A 21,680-nucleotide genomic window follows, 5' to 3' on the forward strand; every position below is an offset into this window, starting at 1 on the left:
AGTTTAGTTTAGGAGTTGAGCCTGGAATGCAAGGAAAATTATTTAAAACCCAAGGTTTTCTTCCATCTTTCATGGCGTCCAGTTTCTTTCAAGCGTGGTGTTGAAGCATACTTCACAGAGGAACCTGAGGACTTTCTTAAACAATAGCATAGCATAAACCCTCCCTTCCTCATCCTAATTTTGTTTCACTAGGCTCTGAAGTTAAAGGACACCTGCTGTGTCAGGGCTGGCTGTGTGGTAGCTACTTCTGCACATGGAATAGTGAAGTGAGGTTGAGTTTTGGGGACATATCCTCAAGTTGAGGATCAGGAAATAGTGGTTCTGCTCCTGGGTCAGACTTCTGTGAGGTGTGACTGTGACAAGTTGGTCATGGGGCACAGCCATGACAGCAGTGAAATTCTGGGGATTTACAGTCACCCTGAGGAGCTTCTTCCAAATCTCCATAAATTCCTGCTTCATGTTGCTGTGGCTTCATCTGTGGGTATTGAACTTTAGCCAGTGCACTGAAGAAGTGTTTCTTCTGTGTACCATTGCTGGAGGTGGAGCATCTGCCCCAGCTATAGGGAATGACATGGAAGAGGACATTGGTAAACATCAATTTAGGAAAGAGGTACAAGAGCTAGGACTTGGAGGAGGGAGAGTCCAAGATGGGCACCATAGTCTGGGCTTACTTTTTCTTCCTTGGTCTCTTGTTTGTCTATCAAAGATTGACTCCAAATGTGATGCTTATTTTTCCAGTTGGTCTTTTTTCTGAGGCTGAGGGGAGAGGAAGGTTCATGGCAGAGTGGGAAGGGAGAGGCCACAGAATTAGGGAGTTATGTGACAAAAAAGGTATTTCCTTTTAATGATAGCTTATTTGAGAATCTGTCGGAGTTGAAAGGAGTAGTTTAGCTGCAGGGAGGCAATAAGATGCGGTTTTCAATGGATTTGTCTTGTGGTTGGGTTTTTTTCATGTCTATAAATTTACGAGTTAGACTGAGCTTTTCCCAAAATGAGGGTACTTTTAACAGGTCTCACCTGTGTGGATTCTTTGGTGTCTAGAAATACAGTTGTGCTTCTACTGAAATCTGCTTATTGGGAGTGCCTGTAGATCCTTCTCTTGTGTCTGGCTGTTTGTTTCTGCCTACTTCATAGAAATGTGGTATTTTGGGGAAAACCCTTCCTTTGAAGAGCTTGATTGAATTTGACCAGCGAGTTAAAAAATTGTGGGGACATCTTAAAGAAGCACATGCACAAGTGTGATCATGTAAGGTTCAATTCCCTATTTCCCAGGCAAAAAAACCCAGTTAAACCAAGCATCATGCCTATTTACACGCCCCATTGACAGTGTCCCTCCAATGACTGAGGCAATGCACCAGGACTGTCTAAGACCTGAGTTTCTCTGCTGGAGGTAGACCTCCCTTGAAGCTATGGTCACCATGGGGAAATCTTTTTTTCCTTCCTCCCAGGCAGAGTGTGCTTGGCTTCCAAATGTCATTTGTTGGAGGTAGTTAGCACTGTTAATAACATGAAAGATGTAGGCCACCTACAGAGAGAAGTCCGCTTTGTGCTGCGGTCTATCTGTGTTTGCGTGCGGAGGTTGTGGGATGAGAGCATGCTTGAACTGTGCTAGATTTGGAATTTTTTTTGAAGCATTGAAGGAAATTTGTTTAACGTTTACAGCACGATAGTTGAATTTACAAGACAGACTGTTCTCAAGAAAAAAAGACTGGAAGTAGGTTTATAGCTGAGCAATACTGAAGGCAAGTCCCGCTTCTGGTTCAGTAGCGCATCTGCACGTGCATCCTGGTAAGATGAGCCTCTTGCTGCCATGCAGGGAAAGGTGCATAGTGTTCAAACTAGATGATTTCTTTTTGTCAGCGGAACTTTGACATTTATGATCTTGGCATATGGGAGGAGAGTTGGCCTGAGACAGGGCTTCCTTACTCTCATCTCCCAGCTGGTTTAGTGCTGAATGACGTGGGAGAGCTTGCAGGCTCTGCTCTCCCAGCGAGTTCACCCTGCTGGGAAGAGGAGTGACTAGGGATCAAAGTTGGGTCTTCTAGTGAAAGATTGGTTTATGTGATAAAGATCTGTTTAGGATGTTCCAAAAAGGAAGAAATAAAAGATAGTGGGCTTTTTTTTCCAAGGGACATGAAGGTAAAAGCATTTTTTGAGCTGTGTGGCCATTCCGGCTGTGAGATCAAAGGAGGGTTGACTTCTTTATCCCTTTGCTGCCTGGAATAATGATACTAACAAAATGAATGTTTGAAGAGATGCATCTGAATGCTGTTATTCATACCTAATCCCTTTTTTTCCTCAACACAGATTTAGCATTGGGAACATGCCTTCCTGACTAGTACTAGAATAGTCTGTGTTTCTTCATGAGTCAGTGGTACAATTGGTAACCACAAATTACCACTGGTAATAAAATTACCAATTTTATTTGAAAATTTGAGCTATTGGTATCTCTCTCCTAAGCTGGAAACTCCATAGTGATTACCTAACTCAGCTGCCTCTCTACTGTCATCTCAATTTTGAATCGAGGCCCAATAGGCAGTGACACCAGCCTAACAAAAGAGGGCTGCAAATCTTTGGTGGTCTCCCATTCAGATGGTATTCCCTTCCTTGGACAAAGGGGTGGCTAGGGCTCCTGAGTGCCACTCTGCCTCCAGGGATGGTAAACAAGGAACAGATCGTCTGGTGGGAGGCATTTTTTGATTACTTGACAAAGCTGGGTAGATGGAATACCACCTGACAAAGGGCTGACATTTAAAGGATGTTTTTGCAAGGGCTCTTAAGAACAAAATGCCAAAAAGGGGGGGGGGGGCAGAAAACTGTTTTTTGCAGGATATAAACAGGGTGGGTGGAGGTGAAGGGGGACTCGGCCATTCTTGGGGAGCTCTGATTTAAGCCCAGAGGATAGAGACAAGGGAAGGAGGGAAGAGTGCACAGATGGCTCATTGTTTTGTCTAGCTCAGCATTCTTGCACTGCCGAAGTGAAGGGCAATTGTTTTAAAATCCCTTTTGCAAAGAGTGCTGTTTGCTTTTCAGCTAACTCTTGTCCCTGAGATGCAAACTGTAAACCAGAAGGGCTGGTCTTTAACACCCATTTGTTTTGGAGGGTCAGTGCTCTGTCCAAGGGGCCCAGGGCAGTTGCTGGGCTGTGAGGCATTGCTCCTGTAAGGGAATGGGGGAAAGGATGTGCACCTGGGAAATGCACTGCAGCAGCTGGGGAGAAGGTGAGAACAAAGGGATGCACATGGAGGGGCTGATGCAGAGCAGTGTCTGGCTTGGGGAATTTTACCAAAGCTATGAAATGTGGCATGGAACGGGCACATACCTTACCTGCAACAATATCTGATGTACAGTATAGTTTTCTTACAGCATTTCATTTTTTTTGTAGCAAATAGTTAGTATGGAGAAATACTGCCATTTCTATACTGTTATTCTTTCTACTGCTTCAGTTGCACTGGCATAGCTCCTTCCCCTCCTCCCCTGTGAATTGTTGTGGCCTTTCTGGAGCAGGGGCCTTTTTTGGCATAGTCGACAAAAATAAACCATAAAGGCGGCTGTTGTTATGAATAAGGCTCAACAGGGGAATTTTACCAGTAGAACTACAGCAATATAATTATACTGGTAGACTAGTTACAGTAAATTTCCTCATGAAGACAAGCCTTAAGTTGACATTTCCTAGCTAAGTTGAATCCATATGTATAACTTTATTACGCAAAAATAATACGTCTCTGGGCCTTGAATTCTTTTTTACCCAGAAGAGTAACATTAAGCAGAAAAGCAAAGAATTTAGTATTCAGAGATGGATGGGGGATTTTCTGTAGCAGAGTGGCTGTGATGAACTGTATGCTGAACTGTTTGACTGGGTAGGTTATTCCTTCTAAAGTGATCAGGAACATGAGGAGCATGTTTGTGCTTACTGCACTAAAAAGTAAGTGGTACTGAAATATGCTGTAAGTTGACATTGCTCTCCCAACTTTACTCCTGTTTGTAAGAGAAGCTGAGCCATTCTGCAGTTTCCGTAACTGAAGTGGTTTGGCTGAGAGGCAAAACTATTTTACCACTATTAAAATCTTTAGGGATAAGCCTGGACCCACTGAAGGGAAGGGGAGGAATGATGCTTTCTTTCCTCCTTTGTTTGATTTAAAGAGGCCAAGATTGATTATATCCTTTTGAATTTTGTCTTACAATGGATGGAGTCCATGTAGCATTCACAAGCCAGGTGTTTATTTCTGTAGATCAAAAATATCAGCCTATCATTCCTACCTCTGAAAGTTTCCAATGCTTCAAAGGAACGATAGTCTTGCAGGAGAATTTTAACACTTAAAGGCAGATTTAAAAAAAAAAAAAAAAAGCAGACTTTTCATTGCAGCTGTCTCGTGTTTCCCTTTTGGGAGTCTTTCACCAGCAGTCTGGTGCTTTCTTTTCCCTCGAATTACAGCTCGAGCTCCAAAGGCCTTTCCCTGCCTGTTTAATTAGTTACGATCTCTTATGGTGCTCATCGGTATGTTTTTGAGTGCACCCTTTACAATGAAATGAGACTATGTAACAGCTCAGCAAGTAAGGGAGTATTGTCTTGATTTCCACAGCTAATGAAGTGAAAGATCAGGGATTGAATCCCAGATCCAGCAGGATACTCGGGTGCCTAGACCTCACTTGAAATCTGTTGGAGTTCAGGCTCCTAAAAGCTCCTAAAAACCTTTTATGCCTCAAGCTCATTTATTGCACAGCTTAGAACTTAATTGTATGAGAGTCCTAAAAACGTGCTCAAGGGTGTGCTAAAGTAGTTTGTTGGATGATTTTTTGTTAACGTATGTTCTTTAGCCAGCAAGAAAGTAATGGGAGACACCAGTGTTTATATTCTGCGTAACGTGTTGGAGCCCTGATCCTCGCCTGAGACTTTTAGGCAATGCTGAAAAAAACCTAACCATAGCTGTCAGTGTAGCTTCTGGCTTTGGCTTTTTCTCTTATTCTTTCCACCCTCCCATACTGCTTTTGAAAGCCGCTTTTGTTATGCGAATGGGTTCCTCCCAGCAGCTGCAGAACTTTCCACAGTAGGAACTAGGAAGGAGCCAGCAGACACTGCAAGGAAAGTCGGTGCCCTTTTCCTAGCTGCTCACCAAGTGCCCCAATACCATCCTTCCCAGCCATGCTGGCTTGAACTGGCCCTTTGCTTATGTTCTCTTGCCTGATGAGGTTGCAGCTGAGCCCTTACGTGAAGTTTTGAAGATGTATTACCATTCCCTGCAGGCTATGCAAAGACTAGTGTATCAGAGCTAAGGATTCAGTCCCAATATGAAGTGGGATCCGTGTGCAGATGAAAGGTTGTCTTCCCTGGTGCACTGTATAGCACAGTGACTGCGTGGTGTGTTTGCAGAATCACCTCCAGCTCAGGCCAAATGAGAGCACTGTTCTTCTGGACCTTGTAGAAATGCAAGATAAGTAGCTCTGAAGTGCCACATAAATAGACAGCTTAAGTAAAAAGTACAGATCTAGATAAGTTGTTTTCTTTTTCACTAGTTCCCTACTCCCTGTTCTGTGAATACAATAGTAAATCCTTATTGTACTCCTAGCTATCTTTCCAGATCTTTTCAGTGGGCTTTAAGATGATGCAACTCTGCTGCAACTTCCCTGGGCCATTGCAGTGAGACTGTTTTTGCTTTCCCTGCAGTGCCAAGAAGTGTGGCCTCACTTGCAGTGCTAGCTGTGCTTGCAGTGTGCTGCAGGTGGTGGTTGAGAACCTGCTCTCAGGGCCGCCTCGGCTGGGTTGGGATGGGTGCTGCTGTCCATGAGGTGGGAAGCCTGGGTGGCTTTGTGGAGAAATGTGTGAGCCCTCAAGCTGAAAAGCATGGCCAGTCCTCTAGTCACTTGATTTCACATAGTTTTTTTGTTTTTTCTTTTAAATATGTGTTTTGGGAATCATGAAGATGAAATGGTTTTGTCTTGTCAGTTTAGTTATGACTGTAATGGGAGATCAAACCATAACCTACTGGTATTGCTATGCTCATGGACCGTAAAACAGAGAAAATAAAAAGTAAACTGCCCTCATGTGGACATCTTTTGCTGGGTTAGAGTGACACATCCCATGCAACCTCCTGTTTCATATTTTGTTGTTTTAGTCATTTCCCGTGTTCAGTATTTGTCCATGCTGTGCAGAATGTGGAGTTAATTTCCCAGCTTTTGTGACCTTGATAGATGGAGTATATAAGCATTTCCTATATGATGAGTGTGTCACATTACTCTTTGAAGCAGGGAAATATCATTATTTTACATCTGAGAATCAAATTCCTAAGTAATTTGTTGAGGAGGTTGGGAAGTTTGTAGCAGACAATAGATTCAAACTTGGGTCACCTAGATGCTGTTTTATGACTTTAAGAGTATGCTGAAGTTTCATGACTTAGTGTTAATAACGAAGCAGATAGATCCCTTTGGCACCGACAGGGCCATTACAGCCTTTTGCCCTTAATCTATGTGCACTATCCTTACATGTGTGACTGTATGTTGGCGCTTTCCAGAATGAGACGATAATGCTTCCAAACCTCTAGAGCTCAAAGGGATTAACCTCCAGCAGCTAAGCAGGATCCTATCCTTCTTTCAGATGCTGCTACTTTCATGGCATAGACAGCTGAACTTCAAAGAAGCAACCCCCTAAAGTGCCTTAAGTTGCAGCTCAGCACATTAAAGTGACCTGAAAACTGATGGTGGTTTACTTTAACGTGCTAGGCTGGAGAGAGCATGGTTCAGGAGCGGTTTCCCATGTGGCTGGGCAGGGGCTGGTTATAGTAACCACTTCTGTCAAAATGGGTTTAACTCACATGTTCATGAATTACCAGCTGTGGGTCTTGCCAGCTTGGTTTTGGACACAGGGTACCAGTAGTAAAAGTTCACACCTGTGTTCTTGGCTGTGATGCTTCATAGGATCACTTGGGTTGGAAGGGACCTCTGCAAGTTTCCAGTTGATACCTGCTCAGAGGGCCGACTTCCACAGCCTCCCTGGTTCCTGTTCCAGGGTTTGATCACTATCATGTGAAAAAGATTTCCATGTACATGTAACTGGAATCAACCTTTGCCATTTTGCTGTGCACCTCTGAGAAAGGTCTGGCTCAGTCTTCCCTTTGCCTTCCCAATAGGTAGTTGAGCAATAAGGTCCCTCCCCCTCCTTTTAGCTTTCTTTTATTAAGGCTGAACAAGCCCAGCACCCAGCCTTTCCTCATGTGATGTAGGTGCCTGTGGTGTGGACACTTTTTCATGACATTTGTGTGCCAAGCGCTTCTCTCACATGCTTGACTGATTCAGGTGTCTAAAAAGTGGCTGGTCTGTCAGGTCTACAAAATGCACACAACAATTCCCATGCTACTTGTGTCTAAAGCTGCTGGAAACGCTTGCTGTATTACTGTGTAGTTCAAGTGACACTACCTCTCCGAAGACAGTTGTGTCTGCAGAGTTAGGAGCAAGGTTGACTTGATTCTGTAGTCTGAAGGCTTAGAGGAAAAATCAGTTTATCTGTTGTACCAACTTTCGTTATTTACAGAAATAATTTTTTAAAACCAAAACCTAAACTGTGAATCTCCAGGCTTCAGGGGAAAGGTTGTCACCAGCTGAGTTTTGAAGAAGCTGGATAGTAAGATGTGTGAAATCACTGTTGTGTTTGTGTGAGTGAAACTTAAACTGAAGTCTCTTCTTCCCCCCTCTGCCCCGTGACAGCACTTCACTTGCTGAATGGTAGCTCAGTGAAGCACAGTTCTGTTTTCATACTGGCCAGCACAAATCAGTTCACAAATTTTACTCAGATCTATCTCAATGTAAGTTTTCTAAGCCGATCCTATGTGAGTATTTTGGAAAGCTGAGAAACCTTCCTCCAAATAACTGCAGAGCGAGTGCCTCTGCATCTGTTTGGATTTAGATGTTGGAATAATTCTCTAAAACCAATTTAAGTTGCTGTTTCTAGAAAGGTTTTCCATTTGGTTGATGGCTTGCACATTTGATATGTACTGCAAGAGCAAGCTCCAAGCAACAGCTTTGGGCATAGCCATAGACTGACATCTCAAGCACCATGTGTCACTCGCTTTCCAACTTTGATTTTACATGGACAGAAATCTTTGATGTTCTTTTTGCATGTGTATTTGCCTTGCTTATGCATGAAGCTTTTTCTTAAATCAAGCTAGAAAGGAGTCCAGTAAGACCCTGTGTGCAGGTTTGGGGTGGTGAGAGCTTGTGGAATTTCCTGTCAAGTGCTCTGAAGAGATAACCATCTGATGTCCAGATAACCACCCCCTGCTTCCCTCAGATGTTTTTATGTGTTTTTCTTTAAAATTGATGCTTGTTTCAATGCCAGGAGACAATCTGGGAGAATATGTGAGTAAGCAGGTGGGTTTTGACCAAAATAACTTTTCTGGATACTTTTTAAGCCTTTCATGTAGGGGGTTCCTGTGCCTATTTTCTTATGAAATTGCTTCACAGGAGCATCCCAGCATGCTATCAGGGCTCTGGGATGAGACTTTTATATTGTTTGACAGCTGCACTAAAACCAACCATTTCCTGTTAGGCAAGATGCTGGAAGCAGTAGGTAGGGTCACTTTTTTTTTTTCTCTCCTGAAGCTCTGGAATCTGAGAGTCATTAGCTTATAGTGGGAAGACATTGTGTAATGCACCTGGAGCTTGAATTTAGAAGATTCACTTTCTGCATAGTCTTGTTTGGGGTACATCAGCTCTTGCCTGGTGTCCTTCCAGGGAGGTGGAGAAACTAAGGTGTTCAACTCAATGGCTGTTACAGCCTGCTGAAGGCTTCTCCTTGGGTTTTAGACAGGAGACCACCCTTTGTGTTGCTTATTTGTAAGCAGATGTGGGCAGTGAAAGGGAAATGGTACACAACTTGATTTTTTCTTAGGGAGGACCTGTGAAGTTAGTCATTGAGTACTCTGATGCTTTTTGTTACACCAGTCCTCTGTGTTGCCAATAGTAGTATCTTTGCTAGCTAATAGAAAAATCTTCTGAGATGGTTACTAGCTATGCAGTCTTGAAATGCTAGTGAGAGTTAGGCCTTACAGTAGTTTGTTCTCAACAAGCAGAGTAGTGGGCACTGCCCATCAGCTTGGTTTAGCCACCCCTCTCAAACTTATAAAATGTCCTGATAGGCTGGAGTACTAAAAGCTATGGATTGACAATTACTGTGCCCTTTTTTTTTTGGGGGGGGGAGGGGGTGGGTGGGCAGCAGTGGTGGTAGAATTAAAACTGCTTTCTGATGGAAATAACAGCAGTTCTTCCTGGTGCCAGGCTTAGAAATTTAGTGATACTGTATTTCTGGAGCCTTCAAAATGGTATCAGAGTAGCTCACCAGCAGCAGAGCAGGAAGCTTTGTCTTTGTAGAAGATGTGGGGAAATGCAATTAGGGAGTTGAAGCAAAACGCATCTTAAGTGGTTTCACAAAAGTAGTGGTGATGGAGCTGAAAACTGAAGCTGGGACAAGTCAGTCCAGAGTACTGTGAGCCTGCCTTCGCTTCCCAGAAGAGACCTGGTTTATCTCCCTGGAGCTGCTGGGAGTGGAGCTGTGACTTCTGAAAGTACAGTCCTAACTAACCCCAAATACACTGGAAGAGCTTTCTTGTTGTTCCCTCTTTCTTGTTGTTCCCTGGCTGAAATAATAGTAGTGAAGGGCCAGCATTTCCCGACATAAACTCCCATTTTCAGGGATTGGTTCACCTAATATATTTATATACACATACTCTTAAACTCTCAAAAAATAAACACCTAGTACACTCCGCTCCTTGTCCAGAGCTGTGTAGTTTCAAAAGCAGAATTTCAGAAATACAGCCATTTTGCACTGCAGTGAGGCAAACCTCTCGTTCCTTGCAAAAGTGAGAATGAAAATGCTTTGGCAAATAGCTTTGATTTAAACTGAAAAGCCTCTGGTTTTCAGAGCTGCTTTTAAAGCAAAGGGCTAGTTTGGCTTTTGATCCTCTTAAGCTGGGTTATTTGATGTGAAAAACGCCCTGGGTACTCTGCTGCAGAGGGGAGCAGCTTTTCAGTACTCTGTGTGTGGCTTCAGGAGAGGGCCTGGCAGAGCGCAGGGTGGTGGGGGGCTCGGGGGGCCCTGCCGCATGGCTCTGTAAATAAAGGGGCCTCTATTTCTTTGGATTCTTTTGCTGGAACTAAATATCATGATCAGTGAAACTCTTACCTCATTAAAAGAACAAGCCAGACTCCTTCAGCATATGCGCAGTGCTGCAATGTGCTTGGTTCTGCTGAGCTGATTTGCTGAACAGATAAAGGGAGTTTTAACCCAAAGAATGGCACGCAATATATGACCTTGGCTTTCAAAAGGTTTATTTTTGTTCATGTGACAAAATAAGGTTTTAATATTAAATACAGGGTTGGATTTGACTTGGCAGATACCAGAGCCTTCCATTACCGCTGTAGTCATAATATAAAACTATCTGATGTATGCCAGTGGGCATGCAAGCAAGCCAAGAATTTCTCCATCAGTGCTTGTTTTTGTGAAAACTTAGCCAGCTGCTTCGCAATAGGTTGGCTATAAAGGTAATGTGCCCTTGTGTTAGAGGGGGCAAAGCAGTGGCAGGCACAATACAATCCATGCTGTCTCTTTATAGTTAGTATCTTTAGTTTGGGGGCAAAATATGGAATTTCTTTTTTTTCTTCTTAGAATTTTAGGGTGCTTAAAAGAAACTTTCGCTCAAAACTGCAGGGTTCAGCAGAACCAAGCCTAAACCAAACTATGTGAAATATTTGGATCTGTTAGTACGGAAACTTAGTACTGCGTTGCAGCTTTCAGTTTATGTACCTGGGGCCACGCACAGATACAAAATACTAATTTTGAGGCTTCCTTCCTGCACATTCCATTTCAGATCGTTGTCTTACTGTAAAGATGAGGTGAGACTCTTTTGGACTGCTGCATTGTAATTGTTTTGCTGAAGAAATTACTAGCAAAGCACTGAAGTGTTGAGATGCTGAACTGAGTTCCCAAAGCCTTTGTTCTAAATTGGCTGTAGTCTGAATTGGTCCCCTTCAGATTTAAAAAAACCCCAAACACCAGAACAACCAAATCACAACCATAAAAACCCACCCCAAAACCACCACCCTAGTCCCCACCTCCCTTGCTCACAAAGAAGCCAACCCCAAATAGTGTCAGAATCTTGCTTCTGTAGAACAAAAAGTATGTAATAAAAACGTGTTACCTCAGCAGTTGACAAAGGAGTGGGTCAGGCTAACCTGCTATGGATGCTTTGCTGCCTGCTTGGAAGGGAACAGATTAGTACAGGTAGCAGTGAACTTGGGGGGTCGATGGAAGAGGTCATGAGCAAACCTGGCTTCTGTATGCTTTAGCAGGACTTATTCCATCTGTAGGTTATCCTCACCCCTCCACACAGTTTTCTATGGAAATGAGGCTTGTTCAGTGTGTCTCTTCTGGAACTATATTTTTTTTTTTTTTTTTAGCTTATTGGTTGACCGTGGCTGGCTGAAGGTGGTTGACTTTTTTTAGAAGTTTTCTGGAAGTTTGGTGAAAATTGGGAACTTGTGGGGAAGGACCATGAGCTTGAACATCTACAAGCCTGCAAGGTGTGATCCTTTTTTGTCCAGTTCCTCAGCAGCCTGCTGACATAACCCCAAGCAGTAGGGGTGTACCCTACAGGGAGGAGGCTGCCATGGGAATCCAGTGTTTCCACATGGAAGTAATGAAACCTCTTGGTATAAAATTAACTTGTTTATGGGGAATCTTACTTTATTAGCTCCCTGATCATGGAGAGGTTTCTTGGTTATGATAGGTGCATCTTGTTGGTAAGGCCTTGAACAAAAATGGACACAGGTGATTTGGGGGAATGAGCAGCTGCTTACAGCCCAGCTGTAAGTGAGGAGTCTTTTTCCTTGAGGGGGATAAAAAGCCATTTGCTTGGTCTTCCATTCGTATGGCATGCGTATCTGGAAGTCTTGGGCTTCTTACTGGGCAGATTCATTTCCCATGCATTTGTTGGCTGTGGCTGCTACTTGCCTCTCCACCAGTGCACTGATGCATCCTTATCCTCACAAATTTTGGAGTCAGGGCTGGTGTAAGCACTTGCTCCCTAGTGAAAAGGACTTCCGTAAGAGAAGCCAAGCTGCATAACTTGGCTACTGGATGATTCTCTGTGATTTTCATTAGACCAAGGGTCAGAGGCATGTGGCAGGGTTATAGGTTTATTTAGTTCCTGAAGCTCATGTCTGCCTCCATTCTCATGTACGTCTTCCGAACTTCAGGCAGGAGCTCTGCTCCTGGTTTATGGTCTGTTGTTCATTGAGAGAAATTTTATGGCAGCTATTGAAACTACATTCAACTTACTTTCAAATACAAGATTTTTTTTTGAAGAATAAGAGCAAAAGCTTTGGCAAAAATGCTAACTGAAAATTACTATCCTAATTGTGTTCTGAATATTAATATTTCTTCCTATGAAAGACTTGTCTGAATTAAACATAAATTATTTCTAAAATAATTGCAAGCTTTTAAAGTCACATGTGTCACAGTTTCTTCAAAAACAAATTACCAACCTAAAATTAAACAAATCAAAGACTTTTACTTTATAGACTGTTACCTTGGAACAGCTGCACGATACAGGTGAATTGCATGTATTTAAATATTCACTGTAACAAAGCAGTGTTGTATTTTCAGCAACCTGTGACCATTAACTATTCAAAAACATTTTAAATCTAACCTTTAAATACAAATCTCTTACATGCAGATAGGATTTTTCTAAGATTTAGCTGTTTATTTAAGAATTTGAGAATTATAAGTGTTGTATGCTGCTGCTGCATTTTTTGAGTGTTTTTTAGAAGTATCTAGATTTTTTAGACTCTTTTGATTCTTCAGGGATTTTTTTAAATCTTAGAAGGGAAGTAACTTACTGCTCATTTTCCTACCTTTTATTCTATTTATTTTCTAGTAGTTCTTCTCTATTTTAGAGTCTTTTTCATTACCATACAAAAAAAATTCATGTAAAGTAACTTTGCCTGTCAGTTTTACAGCTTTGCCACTACTGATATGTTGCTGACCAGCAATGTTCTCCTAAGTGCTCCTGTTGCTTTAAATTTGAGAGATACTCACCTGAATGCTTCTGTCACTCAGTAACTTGCATATGGATCAATATAAAGCATGTGCGGTCTTCTCTTAAACAGTTATTTCTGGGAAGCAGAGAGATCTGTGGAGTTAAAAAACAACCCACTAAACTCTAGCTCCATGCATATTACAAGTAAAGCTGTGTTTCAGAAAGTGGCTTGAAAGGAGGAAATTCAATGGGGAGCCATCTTACTTTCCAAAAATGTTAACTGTGAAAGATCAGCTTGAAGGCTTTTTGTTAACTTTGATCTTTCTTAAAATTGACCCATTCATAATGTGTTTCAGTTTCTGGTGTATACTTTGTCCTGGAATCAATCCTTGAAAACTGTCCACTTTGAAGTGTTTTTGTTTCTCCCTTTACGAAATATTTCTGTTTTTCCTTTGCTAACTGATGTGTGAAACTAATAAAACACTACAGGGGTGCTGAATGTACAAAGTACCACTTTGCATATGTGAGGCTATCACCATCCTGTATCAATCTTTTTGGTAGACCTGCATGCATGATTGCAGAACACAGGTTTCACTCCACAACCAGATTCCACTCCCTGGCTGGCTGGTTATTCAGTAAGCTCTTGCTTTGTTTAAGAACCAAATGTAATTATTTGATTTGTTGCTTAAAGGTACACTTGTTTCCTAAAAGAGGTTTTATATGTACCAGTTGACCATTCTGAAATGTGTTTTCTGCTCTGTTCATAGAGAATTTGCTTCTGTAGTATATAACTCACATTCTTCCTTGAGGATAATGTGGAAGGAAACAAAAATGGGCATGCTAATATATTTTCATACTAATGAAATAAAGACTTTATTTGCTATATTGTTCACTCCTCTTTATTGCAAATGTTTGACTGACTTCCAATACCTACTCTTTTGTTTTCAGTCACAGATTTTTATTTTTTTATTTTACTTTTTTTCTTCTTAGCATTTTAGGGGTATTTAAAAGAAACTTTCACTCAAAACTGCAGGGTTCAGCAGAACCAAGCCTAAACCAAACTATGTGAAATATTCAGATCTGTTAGTACAGAAACTGTGTTGCAGCTTTCAGTTTATGTACCTGGGGCCACGCACAGATACAAAATACTAATTTTGAGGCTTCCTTCCTGCACATTCCATTTCAGTTCATTGTCTTACTATAAAACTGAGGTGCTTTTGGACTGTTGCATTGTAATTGCTGTTGCTCTTTGGGCTGTCCCATAGTCTAGTTCTGTCCTTGGGTACGTTTCTTAACTACTTCCATTACATCATTTGAAAGTCTACTACAGTCAAACTTTACTTGAAGAATCCTCAAATAAAGTTACATTGCATGCTGAAGGAGTTGCATTGATGCTTAAGTCTGATCAGTTTTAACACTTGTTATTAGGCAGGGTCACCATAAAGCATTTCTGCTTCAAAACAAACTCCTTACTATTGGAACAATCCTTCAACACTTGGAGCTGGTCACTGCACTGCGGTTTTTCGAATGGAAAGTGCACTCATTACTTTCCTCACTTCTCTGTTACTGTTTTTTAGGAGGAGTACAATGTTAATGCTTTGTGCTTTGTATCTTTCATATGTGCCAGCAAGGTACCAGCATCCAAGACATTCACAAAGTTTCTCCAGAAAATTTAGCAATGGCTGCAGTTGTTGGAGATTTGAACTTGCAGAATGATACTGGTTTATGAAAGCTTCTGTAAGGTGCCTTTATGCTCAGTGTAAATCCTTCCTTCTTTCCTCTGCCTTTGTGGAACAGCCTCAGCAAATGAGTGAGAGATGCAATGACAGCTTGCAAGTTTGTAAGTTTGTGTATTTGTCCATGAGGTTTCTCATTCTTCACAGGCAAATGTGGCATTTTTAGCTGTTGGGAACTTGGAACAGGAAATTTCCCATATGTTTAAATATTTTAAAAAAGGATTCTTGAGGACTAGTTTTCTTGAAACAAAGAGTAGTATGGGGTATCCTTTTATTTACTCCTTTTTGCTATAGCCTTGATACTTCAATTATGACTTTATTCTCCTGGGTAGACCCTATCTGACCAAACCAAATAAATAGGCACCTATCTCTGCCAAATGGGGAAATGGCCAAACTACTGCTTCTTGAACAGTAGTTGTCATATTCAATGCTTTTCCACTGTTATCCTCCTAGATACACAAGGAGGATGTATGCAGGTATATATTGGAGCAAAATGAGAATTAGTGCATTGTGTGAGAGGTTATTAATTTCCTGCCTGCATCTTCTTGTTTCCCTCTCCCCTGCTGACCACCTGCAATGCAGAAATTGTGTGCTGTACTTCAAAATATTCAACTGTTTCAACTCAGAAACCTACTACCCAGTACTTTAGTTGCATCCCACTTCTCAATGTGTAGAAATTCAAATTCACAAGGGTGGAATAACATTACTTTGTTATGCACTTTCTTTGGTGTTCCTATTTAGCTATCAGTGCAAAACTTACAATCATGTTTTAAAAACAAATTGCTGAAAATCCCACCGGTCCCAGGAAAGAAGTCATGGTTTCAAGGCTGCATTATTCTGACTGAAAACACTACTATGATGCTTATCTTTTAAATTGTATTACATCAGCTAACCTAACAATGTTGCGCCATTTGAATTAGAGTAGACTGAAATAAGAGAATTTCTAAACTTATCTTTTCTATGAGGAGAACACTCATCCTTTTTCCATGGTCCTAATCTTGAAGCCTGCTCTGGTTACAAGAAGTATGTCATGACTTTTTATTTTTCATTCCCTCCAGGTTTACAGGAACAGATGGACCAAGTGGTTTTGGATTTGAGCTGACGTTTCGACTAAAGAGAGAAACGGGGGAGTCGGCACCACCTACGTGGCCAGCAGAGTTAATGCAAGGCTTAGCCAGATACGTCTTCCAGTCAGGTACTGCAGGGTTAAATATACTGCCTCGCTTTTTCCTGCTCTCATTCTGAAGGGCCACATCTGTTAAACTGTGCGACACTTGTCTTATCGGCACTCATTCAAATCTTGGGAATTATCTTTGTGTGGGAACCCAAAAACGTGTGTTCCTTCCATCAGCCCAGCTTGCTGGGAACAAACCCAACTGCTGTTCAGGTAACTCCAAATCTCTAGTACTGAAAAGCTGAAGATATAGAACAGTTAGTAACCATAAGAAGCCTGCCCAGTGGCTCTTCGTTGCTTTCCTGTGGTGTTGGTTTTGCCTTCTCTCGGTAAGAAAACCTCATTTTCTTATCCTGAAATGGCTGAGGAGCGCCCGTGTGATAAGGTCTTACTTCTCAGCAGAAGGGCTGTAAATTCAAAAAAAGTTGCAGTTCCTTCACAAGCAAATCTCTTCCTATGGTCTCTGCAGTTGAGCAGGAGCAACATATGTAAACAAGAAGTTGCTGAGATGAGAACATGTAGAAGTCATAAGGGATGCCAAGGCTGGGAGGGCTAAGGAATTAACAACTGGGAATCATTAATGCAGATGGAGACTTGCCAGAAAACTGTGAACCAGGGTGCGTACAAAATGTCCTCTTGCACTACTCTTTCTGGGTTTCATTTATACCAGTAGATTGAATATTAGTTTGTGGTGTGACCATGTGAACACCCACAGAATGGTTGAGTGCATAACGTACTTGAAAGGCACTCTTCAGCACCAGAAGATCTGAATGAAAATATTTTAAGAATTTCTTTTAACCTAGTTTGAGGTCCTTTACAGGTAAAGTACCTTCTAAATCAATGATTATTGTATTTGTAACATTTGGTACTTGTTCTGCTAGTTAATAAATTGCTCAGTAACTTCTGATTCTATTGCTGTTTTCAGTCAGCTAGCTGACTCTCAAAGGGGAAAGGTCTGGATGAAAACAGGATTGCTCTGCTAACCTCTGTGACAAATCTGAGGCAGTGGCAACTCTTGTGGTATATTCCTTTCTAAGTATTGACTGACAGAGATCGATGCCAACACAGATTATTGCTTGTCATCATATTGGGAGTGTCTCTTGTTGGAGTTTAAAATGACGCAAGCATTTTTTTTGTAACCTTTGCTATGCAGCCGTCTTCCCCAGTTGCCATCCAAATTGGGGCTCACATTTCTATCTTGATTTTTGCTACTCTTAAGCATCTAAATCCATGTGACTGTCATCACTTTTGCCATTGTTTGAGGTTCCCATCTTGCCTAAATTGTATTGTACCGTAGCTGTTTGATACTGACCATGCAGTCATGAATTCATACTCACATTTTCTATGTGTTGGCTTGCAGGGTCTGAAGAACACATCTGAAGATCAGTGCCTTCTATTTGCATGCTAAGCAGCCTCTCTGTAGCAATTGCTTCTCTGTCTCATCATTTTCATGGGTGAGAGGAGGTCTGCAGAGTGAAATGGGATTTGGTAGGGTACTTTAGGACAAACTTCTGTGACTAAGCTGGCACTCGGGGCAGAGACTTTCCTTGTTTGGTTTCCTGCACACATGCAGTCTCATCTTTCTGACCTCAAAGCCAATCAACTGTTTTTAGACTGGAAAGAGTGGTCGTGCCCATACATATCAGTGTGATGTGAACTTCTAAGGGCCTCCAGTATTATCCTCTGCTTATCCATGCTGGTTTTGACTTTCTGTCCACGATGACTCTTTAAAGGCACTGCTCAAATATATGTTAATGGATTCTAGCCTCTGGCTGTTTAGCACTCAATTTGCGTTATTAAAAACCCAGTATATGAATCATAAATTGACTTCTTTCTTTGAATATGAAATTGAGTATGAGCCAATGCTATGCTCATCATGCAATAGGCAAACCACATGCTGGGTTACCTTAGGAAGAGCATGAGCAGCAGATTGAGGGAAGCATTACCTCTTTGGCCTGGCACTTTATTTTAAAATACTGTGTCCTGTTTTGGGCCTCCTGGTTTAAGAGATGCTAAAAAACTGGAGAGAGTCCAGGGTGGTTGGGGTCTTAGAGCATATGAGCTATGAGGAGAGCTGGAGGGAGCAGGGCTGGTTTAGCCTGTGAAGAGAAAGTGCAGGGTGATCTAATGGGAGCCTACAGCTCTTGGGAGGGTAGTTACAAGATTGTGGGGTCAAGCCCTAGGTAATAGAACAAGGGGCTACAGCTCTGAGTTGTAGTATGGGAGGTTCTGGAAGGGCTTCAGGGAAAATTTGCTCACAAGGAAGGTGGCAAAGGACAGGGAACAGTTTATGAGAGAGCTGGTGGATCTCTGTTCATGAAAAGGTTCAGGACTTAGCTCAACAAAGCTACAATGGCCCTGATCTAGCATTGGTGATGGCTCCACTTCAAATAGGAGGCTGGACAAGAGACCCCCAGAGGCCCCTTAAAATATCACGGAAGAGTTGGATTTTTTTGTTTTTCCATACAGCTTCATGCCCTTCAGCAAGCAGCTGTGTGCTGTCACCAAGTATTACAAACCATTCCTTGCCCTGTATAAAAGGAAACTGTAGGCTGTTGCAGCAAGTGATCAAGCTCTAGTTTTATTTTAGTACAAATTTGTTTATCACTTGTCTCCTTTGAATAAGAACTTTCTCAGGCTAAAATCTTCTGGCTAATCACAGACATCAAGTTAATCCTGACAAGACGATGCATTTAAAAGTAAGACTTGTAATGGAGCAGACTCTGTCATGTTTCTTCTTGGTGTCTCAGGGCGATACCAGTTGACCATAGCTAGATGCAGTCACTTCTAATTTAGTGTAAGCTCGCTCACTCCATTGCTTTGCAGAGTCACCAGTCCTTCTGCTACATCTGACATGTCCTGCTTTGCTTTGCTTTACTCCCATGAGCTGCCCCTTCTTGGCCTGGCAGTCTCCAGAGCAATTACCATGTTCTCCCTTGCATCACCTCTGGGTAATCAGGCTCCCAGTGCTTGGCAGTGTGGTTTTTTTCCTGCCAAATGGGGATTTTCCCCAGACTAACATGCTCACTCTGCAAAGCCAAGTGAGCTTCTGCCATCATCTTTTTTCCTTGGTCTCTTACAGGACTTATCTGGTCAGATGTTAAAACTTCAAAACTGTGAAGTATTTGAAAGGGTGGTTCTTCTGAAACCCATTGGGCATTAGGCAGGCTGTGGCATGACAGCATTATTTTATATGATGAAAGGTTTCTTTTTGCTCAAGTTCTTTCTGACTGCGCCATTTGGAGCATTTGTCAAATGCAACAATGATAAGCATTGTTTGATTCTGGCGTATGTACCTTAATGTTGTTCTCTTCAATTGTTTAAAAAAAAATCTGCAGGGTCTCTTTAATACTCCAAAATAGCCTTAAAAACATTTGATGAACCAAAACAACCTAAGTAATGCTTATGAATCCATTCTGAACAAGAAGCAAGAAAAAAAAAAAAAACTGGCAGGAACTTTTTGGATAGGCTCCAAGCACTTTCACGTATCAAAAGATTGTTTACTTTGAAAGCTACGCTAAGAGCTAAATTCTTATCTATTGAATAACAAGCCAACTTTTTGGCTATCATGGATGTGCTTTGCTGGGTCTGGTTGAAGTTGAGGGAGAGTAAGGTGTAGTTATACTCCTGCTGAGCCCTGAGCATTTTCAAATGGTGATGATTGAGTTGAAGACTCATGTAGCAGCTACTGCTGTCCTAAATATTATCGCTATGTATTGCAGTTGCAAAGCATGTCTCATTGCAAGTGATGTATTTTTGTAACAAACACTTCTAAGAAAATGAATGTTCTGTTCCTTTGTTTCCATCTCTCCTGCACTGTGGCTGTGCTTTAGAAAAGCAGTCTTCTGCACTGAATTTCAGACCTCTTTGAGCCTTGGCTTCTCTGTTCACTGTAACAAATGCTTGATGCTTTGTGCTTTTGATTAAATGGCACTACTTCCCCTCCTTCAACAAAACTAAGCTTACAAGTCTCAAAATATTTTATTTGTGGCTTTATCTGTTCTTAATTTTATCACTGTTTGACCATGACCACAAATTCCAACTCTTTTATTTTTAGTTTTAAAAAAAAAACCAAACCTGCCAACCTTGAAAACTAAACTTTGTGCAATTCAGTGACCTTAGCTTGTCATGGTTCGTGGGTATACTGGGAATATCTCATGGTAGAACAAATTTATACTTCAAATAAAGAGGAAGAAACAATCTTTCTACAGAAAGCTTATCCAGGGCTTATTATGATTGTTAACTCTTTAGGTACTGCAGTACTATGATGCTTGATCGGTATAGAGAGGCTATGGTTTGTGTTTTCCTGAAAATAACATCTACTTTTTTTTTTCCTCTCTAAAGTTAGGTTGTTTTCAAGGGCCTGCCTTTTATACATCATGAGGGCAATATATTGATGTAGCATGGAAACAAATGTGTTGTGTGTACGAGTTCTTGCTGCTTCCAGGTTCCTTGGCCTGAAAGAAAACAGCTGCAGCTGGAAGGTACAGGTTTGGAGAAATTGTCAGGAAAAACTTGTCATGCATAGAGTCTAAAGATAATGGTATAGCATATGTCATTGTTATGTTCTCTGCAGTGCATGAAATGTAGTGGGGAACTAGCTAGTGAAACTAGCTTTAGAAGTTTTAAGATGATGTCTATGAATCAGTTAGAGGTTTGCAGGTTGGCTGAGCTTGATAACTTTTACCCCAGAACACGTCAGCCTGAGTGGTCTGACCCCCCACCGTTGCAGGGGGGGACATGACAAGTGGCATTACAGGAGGCTGGAAAATGGCAAATTCTGTTCTTTGCTGCCCGCCACCCTCCCTACCCCCCCACCTGCCAAAAAAACTCCTTGACAAAACCCCCAAAATTGCAAAAACCTGAGGTTTCTAATTGGTCAGACTTCAGGTCTTGAGAAACTGCTGGGAAAAACAAACCATCTAGAAAGTATCCAGGGAATAATGGCCATTCCAGCATGGATTTATCAAGAATAAATCAGAACAAACTAGTTGTGTTGAAGTAACAGGCACCATGGGAAGCAGTGAATGTTGGTTACCTTGGTATCAGTGATACACTTGACATTGTCCCTTCCAACAAGTATGTGCGCAAGCTGAGGAAATGCGATCTTGATAAAAACAAAAGAGGGATGCAATACTGGTTGGATATTTAGACTCTTCAGTAACTGTCAACCACAAAAGATGTGTAGAGTTTGGATTCCTCTAAAATCTGTCCTAGAGTTCATGCAATTTGGTATTGACCAGGATGATGAAATGCAGAGTATCCTGATGAAATCTGCAGACGCAGCAAAGCACTATGGTGCTGAGGGCTGGGATTCAGAACAACCTTTGCAAATAGCAGAAATGGTCTGAAGTACCAATGTGCAGTAAGGTCAGGAAGGTGCAGCAAATGTGAGGTCCTGTGCTTACACAGGAATAATCCAATGCACAATTATCAGCTGCAGAAAGGCAGCAGTTCTGAAAAGGAGAAGAAAACGATTTGGAGTTACTATCACCAATGAGCTATACCTAAACCAACACGCTCTTCATGCTGAGAGATAGAAGTTAAATTATTCTGATGTATAAATAGAAGTGTTCTGTGTGTTGCATATGATAGGGTCCTACACTGCTGGCAACACCTTGGAGGGAAAGGGAGAGCATGTATCTCATTTTGGGCAAAAGACTTCAAGTCAGATGCGTCCAAGTTGGTGAGAGTCTGGAGGAGAGCAATAAAAATGACCCAAAGGTCCAGAAAATATGACCTGTG

General features: G+C 41.7%; 1 protein-coding gene across 2 annotated transcripts in view; it reads left to right on the plus strand.

Annotated features, from left to right (window-relative positions):
* SUFU (SUFU negative regulator of hedgehog signaling) overlaps positions 1-21,680 on the plus strand; it is a 99,499-nt gene that overhangs the window by 12,781 nt on the left and 65,038 nt on the right. For both annotated transcript variants that reach the window (XM_069796867.1, XM_069796868.1), the window contains exon 3: positions 15,820-15,956. In XM_069796867.1, coding sequence (XP_069652968.1) covers positions 15,820-15,956 — 137 coding nt within the window. The remainder of the gene's footprint in view (positions 1-15,819; positions 15,957-21,680) is intronic.

This window comes from Haliaeetus albicilla, chromosome 11, assembly GCF_947461875.1.
Source record: "Haliaeetus albicilla chromosome 11, bHalAlb1.1, whole genome shotgun sequence".
Lineage (NCBI taxonomy): Eukaryota > Metazoa > Chordata > Aves > Accipitriformes > Accipitridae > Haliaeetus > Haliaeetus albicilla.